At 37.5% G+C, this 8,759-nt stretch overlaps 1 protein-coding gene across 1 annotated transcript; it reads left to right on the top strand.

The window, feature by feature from the left end:
- Positions 1-6,575: 6,575 nt before the first annotated feature.
- Positions 6,576-8,439, top strand: LOC140988570 (probable E3 ubiquitin-protein ligase RHA4A). The gene is made up of 3 exons (XM_073457581.1): positions 6,576-7,011; positions 7,149-7,234; positions 7,901-8,439. Exons 1-3 carry the CDS (start codon positions 6,796-6,798, stop codon positions 8,223-8,225), a joined length of 627 nt encoding a protein of 208 aa, XP_073313682.1. The 5' UTR covers positions 6,576-6,795; the 3' UTR covers positions 8,226-8,439.
- The last annotated feature ends 320 nt before the right edge of the window (positions 8,440-8,759 follow it).

The raw sequence follows: 8,759 nt of genomic DNA, 5'->3' as shown, positions 1-8,759 counted from the left end.
TCGACTGCCTAGTGGTAATTCTTTTGTATTTGAGGCGGCAAGAAACAAGCAAAAGCCGCATATTATCTCTTGTCTTTGTGCGAGGAAGCTTATGAAATGTGGATGCCAAGCTTTTCTATCATGTGTCACTACTGCACATGCTCCTATCAGTCAGAAGTTGGAGGATGTCGATAATGTCAGAGACTTTCCTAGTGTCTTTCCCGAAGACGTTTCTGGCATTCCACCAGATCGTGAGGTGGACTTTTTTATTGAGTTAATGTCGGGTACTGTTCCTATATCCAAAACACCTTCTAGTCTAGCACCTGCCGAAATGAAAAAAATTAAAAAATCAAATCCAAGAATTACTAGACAAGGGTTTTATTCGGCCTAGCTATTCTCCATGGGGTGCCCCAGTATTATTTGTGAAGAAGAAAGATGGTATTATGCGACTCTGTATTGATTATCGAGAGCTGAATAGAGTCACTATAAAAAATAAGTATCAAATGCCAAGAATTGAAGATTTATTTGATCAGTTGCAAGGAGCATCGATGTTCTCGAAGATTGATCTTCGTTCTGGATACCATCAGTTGAAAGTGAAAGAGTCTGATATTCACAAGACAGCGTTTAGGACTAGATATGAGTACTATGAGTTTATGGTCATGTCATTTGGGTTGACCAATGCACCAGCGATCTTCATGGATCTCATGAATTGCGTATTTCAGTCGTATCTATATCAATTCGTCATAGTCTTCATTGATGATATATTGATCTATTCCAAGAGCAAAGAGGAACATAGTCGTCATTTGAGGACAACACTGTAAGTACTGCAACATAGAAAGTTGTATGCAAAATTAAACAAGTGCGAGTTTTGGCTTGATAGAGTGGCTTTCTTAGGCCACATCATTTCTAGTGATGGCGTTGAAGTTGATCCAAGTAAAGTTGAGACAGTGAGAGAGTAGCCAGTACCGAAGAGCGTCACTGAGATTCGCAGTTTCTTGGGACTAGCTGGCTATTATCGCAAATTTATTTAGGCATTCTCATCTACAGCGGTATCCATGACTGCCTTGACAAAGAAGAATGCAAAATTTGTATGGGGATCCTAGTGTCAAGACAGGTTTTATAAGTTGAAGCAAGCCTTAATATCAGCGCCAGTGTTAGTTATGCCATCAGGGCAAAGAGAGTATGTTCTCTATACCGACGCTTCTAAACTTGGTTTGTGTGCAGTTCTGATGCAAAATGACCGAGTTATAGCCTATGCGTCGAGACAATTTAAAATTCACGAGAAAAACTACCCTAATCATGATCTTGAGCTTGCAGCGGTAGTTTTCGCATTGAAGATTTGAAGACACTACTTGTATGGGGAGAAGTACAAGATATTCACCGATCATAAAAGCTTGAAGTACTTCTTCACCCAAAAGGAATTGTATATGCGACAGCAGGGATGGCTAGAGTTAGTGAAAGACTACGACTGTGAGATTTGCTATCATCCGAGTAAAGCTAATGTCACGGCAGACGCATTGAGTCGAAAAACAGCAGTTATCACTCAATTATCACTCAAAAGACCGTTACATTCCGAGATACAGCGGTTTGAGCTTACAGTATATGCTAGGGGCGAGGCCCCTAATGTTGCCACATTATCAGTACTGTTGACTTTGAGAGATAGAATCCGTGAGGGACAGTCCACCGACGAGCAATTGCAAAAGTGGAGAGCTAGAGATGAAACCAAGGACCGGAAGTTATATTCTGAGATGGATGGTATAGTTCGATATCGAGATCGTTTATGGCTTCCTAGTGATGATTCTTTGAGGGATTTCATTATGAAGGAAGCTCATGATACACCATATTCCATTCATCCGAGAAGCACGAAAATGTACAAAGACTTGCAATTATTATATTGGTGTTCGGGTATGAAGAGAGATATTCTGAGAATTGTATCCGAGTGTTTGACATGCCAGCAAGTAAACGCAGATTATCAGAGGCCAGCGAGAAAATTTAAGCCACTTCCTATTCCCGAGGGGAAATGAGAAAATATTACGATTGACTTTGTGGTAGGATTGCCGAAGACTACTAAGGGATTCAATGATATATGGGTGATAATGGATCGTCTTATGAAATCAGCGCATTTTCTACCTATTAAGATGACCTTCACCAAGATTCAGTATGCGGAGTTATATATTCGACAGATAGTTCGTCTGCATGGGATTCCTGTGTCTATTGTTTCTGACAGAGATCCGAGATTTACGTCATCTTTCTGGAAGAGTCTACATGCAGCGATGGGGAACAAGTTATCATTCAGTACAAAATTCCATCCTCAAACCGATGGTCAGTCCGAAAGAGTTATTCAAATTTAAGAATATCTACTGTGAGCTTGTGTGATCGATTTCCAAGCCAGTTGGGAACCGAAATTACCTCTAGTGGAGTTCACCTACAATAATAGCTTTCAATCATCTATCGAGATGACACCTTTTGAGGCACTTTATGGAAAGAAATGTAAGTCTCCTATTAATTGGGACGCGGTTGGGAAAGAAGAGATATTGGTCCGGATGTGATTAAAGAGACAGCCGAGCTTGTAGTCAAAATTCGTGAGAGAATGAAGACTGCACAAAGCTGACAAATGAGTTATGCTGACAAGAGACGAAGAGACTTAGAGTTTGCAGTGAGAGACTATGTATTTGTGAAAATGGCAAAAAAGGCAAGATTATTCCAAGATTTATAGGTCCATTTGAGATTTTAAAGAGAATTATGACACTAGCTTATAGAGTGGCATTGCCGCCGATGTTTTCTGGAGTTCACAATGTGTTTCATATCTCAATGCTGCGAAAGTACATGTAGAATCCATCACATGTACTAAATTATGAACCTCTATAATTGACTCCAAACATGACTTATAAGGAAATACCTGTCCAAATCTTAGGAAGGTAAGAAAGAAGACTTCGAAACAAAGTCATTCCAATGGTCAAGGTCTAGTGGCTGAATCACTCGTAAGAAGAAGCTACTTGAGAAACCGAGAGGGACTTGAGGGGTCGCTACCCGGAGCTATTCGGTAAGTTCTAATTTCGAGAACAAAATTTTATTCAGGGGGGTAGGAATTGTAAGGTCCAAAATGAAGAAGACGTAATTCAACTGTATGCAAATTTAGGAAATATGAAAAATAGTTAATTAATTGATTTTAATTGCTAAATTGATTATGTGACATGTATACATGATGTTTTAGTAGTTTTCTACTTGCATGCATTAAAATATATTTTTAAGGGTTATTCAAGTTGCAATCGAAGAACAAAGACCGATGGCTGAAAAATAGAAAATGTTTTTATTAAACAATTGTTTTTAATTATTTAAAATATGGGTGATGTTTTTTCTTATTTTTGAAAATAAGGGGGTTCTGAGGTGATTTTATACGCCGGAACGTAAATTTTATCAATGTTGGTTTTTCAACAAAAATACGAACGTATTGACAACCCGACTAATAAATTCACAAACTTTTCTACTCAAAATAATTTTTAATATTTTTATTAAGCACTAATGGGCTTAATTAACTTTCTTAGTGAGCCTAAGCCTTATTAGTGGCTTAATTAAGTATTTAATATACAAATTTCACCCCATTACCCTACAACCCCATGCCCACTTTTCTTATCACACACCAAACAATTGTCTCCCTCAAATTTACACGACACACACATCAAACTTCAAGAGAAAGGTTCGAAAATTGCAAGGAAAAATCAAACCATCGTCTTCGTGTCATTGTTCTTCAATAGTCAACGTTAATTCATGTGTAAAACACGCAAAGGCACGCTATATTCTTCCATTCAAACATCTATCACACCATAGTAATTATTTAAGCATATTTTGAAGGAAAACATGGCACTCAAATTGTTATTTTCGTAAATATATGCATACATGTTTTAAAATCTTGAATTTTTGTTCCAAAATCATGTTTTTATGTTGTTCAAGGGGCTGCCATGATTAGGACATGATCAAGCATTGTTTTTACATGAGTTAGGGTCCTAGAAACACGACCAACAAGCCACACAACATGATAGATTAGAAGCTGGAACCATCGGGTGTCATGTGTGACTTAAAGGCTCAGTGTTGGGAATTAAGGGCTGGGCTTGGTCTCGGCTTGGGGCCAGGGCTAGCTAGGGTCTGGTGTGAGTCATGGAAGGGGTCCTAGCCATGCTAGGACTAGATTCAAGAACTAGGGAAGGAGTCCTAGCAACTCTCACCCGAGAAGAAGCTTGCATCGCGCTGGTTGCGCAGACTTGCAGGGAGTCAGGGGCTCGGCCAGGGGGCTCGGGCTGGGCTAGGTCAAGGGGTTAGGGTATTAGGAGGGTGCACAAGGAGTTGGTCCAGGGGCTGGCTCGGTTGGATAGGTCCTAGGCGCGTTGGGAGAGTCCTATGTCTACTAGGAGTTGACAATAAATTGATGTCATGCAACGACTAGATTTCATAATCAATTGACCTTACGGTAAATGGTAAAAAAGACGGACCGAAAAGATTTTTTGTCACTTTTTAGGCCCGAAAAAACTAGTTATCCCTTGTTTCCAATTCGAGTATGATTCTGAGGAACCTTTAATGAGTTTCATGCCTAAAGCCGCCTCAGCAGTTGCACTTAATATTCTGTCGACACTGTAATTATCTTCTAACAAGCATTTATCAACCAGTGGTTGGAGAAGTGCTCCAAAACAGTTGTAATGAATGCATGGTTCGCTATTGATAAAAAAAATTAATTTGCTTCTTGTATCTTTCTTTTTGAGCTCATTTTACATGTGTTAAATTCCTAGGATTTGGCAGAGGCGAAAGCAAATGAACAGGCACGCACCCGCACACTACAGTACTAGTTGTAACATTGAGGCAAGTTCACTAAAAGCTACAAATATGTTTTTTTATTTATTTTGGTTATTATATTTTTAAATTTTAATTTTAGTCCACTATTTCACTCTTTTTTTATGTAAATAATTTTGGTCTTCTTTAATGTATCACCAATATAGCATTGGTGTCGAGACATGTCAAGTACTACAAAAGTATAAATATGACAAAATGATTAAAATTACAAAAAAAAATCATCATAAAAATGAAAAATTCAGGGTTAAAACACAATTTTAATAATATAGAAAACCAAAATGGCAAATTACGAAATATAAAAGACAAAAAAGCAATTTTATCAAAATAAAGTGATCCTATTATAACTTGAGTTTGATATAGATTGGATTTAAATATTTATCTCTAAAACATAATCTGAGGTTGGAGTCGCACGAACTCGGCCTATTTAAAGCGTGGCTCGCTCTCGATGCACCAATTCCACCGAATCCAAGAATTAAAGACATGTTCAACGTAATTTTTTTTTTATTAATCAACGATAAATCAGATTGTCACTCGTCAGTTCTCATGGAATGGAGACTTGCACAATTTCATCATGCTTTAGAAATTTTCTTTTATTATTATTTGTTTTTTCTCAAAAAAAAAAAAAAAAAAAAAGAAGCATTACGGATGGAAAGGTGCACTAGTAGTGGAATTGTTTGATCATGTGGGTCATAAGCATATTTGGTCTAGGTAATAATCAGTAGTGAGGAGTGCTGAGTATTTAATCTCTCTCTTTTTTGATGAATACATTACAGCAGGAGTGGATGAATGATTGCCTTTGCTATATAATTAGTACCCACCATTCAGCATCACCCATCAATATATCTCTTCTTTTTTATCCTGGCTAACAAGGGGGAAAGAGTTCAATTTTGTTACAAGTTTTATGATTAAGAATATAGTTTGATAGAAAAGTTTTTTCAATTATTTACCCAACCCGACTCACTTTGTAACGATCATGGGCCATTAAGATGGACCAACATGGGCCTCGGCCCATGCTCATGTACCACTACTGATCATGGGTCGTTAGGATGGTCCACCATGAGCCCTAGTCCATGTTTATGTATCGTCACTCATAGAATATCCCACCACTGGAAAGTGGTTTTTTCACCTTCCTCAACACTTGAACCCAAGACCTCCAAGCACAAGTATCTAGATTCTTAAAGTCTTGGTACCAGTTGGGCTACTAACGCCCAGATTCGACGACTGTCCCCACTGTACCAAGACGAGTCTTTCTAGCGTGCTTATATCCTCACTCACACGCACCTTAGGAAACTTCCCAGAAAGTCACCCATCCCAGAATTGCCCCAAGTCAAACACGCTTAAATTTATTGGTATCTAAAGGACTAGTCAATTTTAGTGGTTAGATCAGTTTATTGAAGCAAAACCACCCCTGGAATTGATTGTATCAAATGATTTTTAACCACACCTAATCAAAAGTAAAGCAATTATTGTTGATGTCATTAGATTTTAGGAGAATTGAACAAGATTATGATAAATGATGAAAGTCACCCTTTGATCATCTTGTGGGCTTTGTCCCATTCCCTCGACTAACAGTCCCCAAGCCACGAGACGCGAACATGAGCGATGGCCTCCTTACCGTATCTCTAAATATTTTTATAGATTCATAAATAAATTAATTAAAATTTTATCTTTTTCAAGCTTTTCGAGATTTTGAACTTTACTTTGTCCATGTTTACAAACATAGAACCAAACAAAAATATTGTCTGATATCAAAAAGTTCTTTCCAGGAGAATTATAACTTGTTTAATGGCAAAGTTGCATTCCATTATGAGTCACATAAATATCCTTAAACATCCCCAACCCCACAACTAATTAGAGTGGAGGAGGCCAACACCAATGACTTCTGAAATACGAGTGTTAAAAATTCTTGCAGATTGTTTAGTACTCTGCCTTTTTTCAGTTTTAAAATCCTGGAGGATTTAATATCCAAGATTTATGGAGGAACCCCAAACTTCCAGCCTGCCTCACCAGTATCCGCAAGCGATCCAACTTAAACTTTACCAGGCTTTCATATTCTCAATTCCTATCCTGTTTTCCATCATTCTTTTCCTTCTATTCTACTTGTTCTACCTCAAAAGAAGAGCAGCTTCGGGCTTCTCATCTACTTCTCCAGTTCTTCCGAGGATGATTAACGATGTAAACGTGACAATAGTAAGCAATTCTTGTTATTTTCGTCCTCGAAGTCACGTACATGTTTTTGGTGGATTAATTACATGTAATTTATATGAGAGGGTCTTTTTGTTGAAGTCTCGTTGAGTTATTATTGAGTTTCATTGTCTCTGGTCCAGCCATCTGATTTGGATTTGAAAAGCGAGCTGAAGAACAACCTCTGCACAGTCTTGTTTGATGATTATCACAAAGCAAGGGATCTACTGTGAGTTCAGTTATCTGTACTTCGATCTTTCTTTACTATATATGTATATATATATACATATATAGCCATTTTAACATGAATCGTGCACTAGTTTGAAAGTTTACGCGACGGTAATGGACGATTCAGGGTATTGTTAAAGGGATATTTACCTTTTCTTCAAACTTTTTGAGAGGTGAAAGTGGCCTTTAAGACAAGGACTTAAGCTGAGTGCCAACAAGAAGCAGTTACAGTTTCTATTTTTTACTATTACCTTGTGAAAAACACTAATTCCTGTCGTATTATGTGCTGAAATCATGTATGTCAAAGCTGCCATTTACGTGACTGATCAGAATAATTGGCTTATAGCAATTAGTAGGAGACCTCAATAACATGAATAAATTTTATCAGGAAATTAACGGCGAGTTATGCATAAAACATGCCTTTTTTTCTCCTTTTCGAGCCGTTGTGATTTTTGTTTAGTTGGTTAATCAAGAATATTTAACAGCATCCACTCTTTCACAAGATGCTTAAGAACTTTAAAAGTAGAATAAAGGTTAAAGGAACATTAATATGTCATTAAGAATTTATACACAAGTCACCTTTTTTCCTCCTTTATCACCACTACTAAAATTTTGTTATAATCTCAATCAACTAAGCCTGTGAAATATGGAAATAAATGTCACGCAGGTGCTGTGTTTGCTTGGGAGAATTTGAGCTGAAAGAGGAGCTGCTCCAAGTGCCATCATGCAAGCACATGTTCCATATAGACTGCATCCGCCATTGGCTCCACTCAAGTTCATCATGCCCGCTATGTCGAACTCCAGTTGTATCTGATAATACTAGAAACACCGCTATTGAATCTCACCACCAATATCGGCTACATGATTTTCCGGTCAACGTGATGCCTGTTGCCAACCCCCAACAAATGCAGGTGCTATCACCACGGCAAATCCAGCTGCAGCACTCCATAATGATTGAGGGATCATCAAGTGCAAGTGGTAGCGCTTGCTGATTGAAGTTAATCATATGAATTGTGAACGTAACGAAATGCACGAACTTTTACAAAAGGGGACAGAAGTGCTACATTTTTGACAAAAATAAATATGTTCTTTATATAGAACTTCATGATAAAATTTCCTCTTTTCTTTTCCATGTAAATTATTGAGATAAAGTCGAGAATAGGTTTATTTCTAAAGGGAGTGTAAGACAAAATTTATCCTATACTATGTCTATATTTAACTTAATTTATGAGTTTAGACGTAACGTTTTATGATTTAAAAATAAGAAACTATCCCTCATAGTGGTTGAACTGTCGCATGGTGTTGGGATATCAGAGAAATAAACGAGGTAACATCGCAGCGGAAAATCACAAGTGATATCAACAATATTGAATAAGATGAACACCAATATTTATAGTGGTTCACCCCAAGATTGGGTTACATCCATTTTAAACCTCTCAAGGAGATCACTTATTTAGCTTAGGAAGACCCTAGGTTTCTATTTTATAGATTTAAAATTTACATGTTAATTGGCTTAGGTTTTGGGC

This window comes from Primulina huaijiensis, chromosome 11 (assembly GCF_012295235.1).
Source record: "Primulina huaijiensis isolate GDHJ02 chromosome 11, ASM1229523v2, whole genome shotgun sequence".
Classification (NCBI taxonomy): Eukaryota; Viridiplantae; Streptophyta; class Magnoliopsida; order Lamiales; family Gesneriaceae; genus Primulina; species Primulina huaijiensis.
This window is presented reverse-complemented; position numbering and strand designations above follow the sequence as displayed.

What these genes read in the sequence shown, in the direction of transcription:
- LOC140988570 (XM_073457581.1), top strand. Translation starts at nt 6,796, where the DNA reads ATGGAGGAACCCCAAACTTCCAGCCTGCCTCACCAGTATCCGCAAGCG. An exon ending in ACGATGTAAACGTGACAATA is followed by an intron (nt 7,012 to 7,148) that starts GTAAGCAATTCT and finishes TCTCTGGTCCAG; the next exon opens with CCATCTGATTTGGATTTGAA. An exon ending in CACAAAGCAAGGGATCTACT is followed by an intron (nt 7,235 to 7,900) that starts GTGAGTTCAGTT and finishes AATGTCACGCAG; the next exon opens with GTGCTGTGTTTGCTTGGGAG.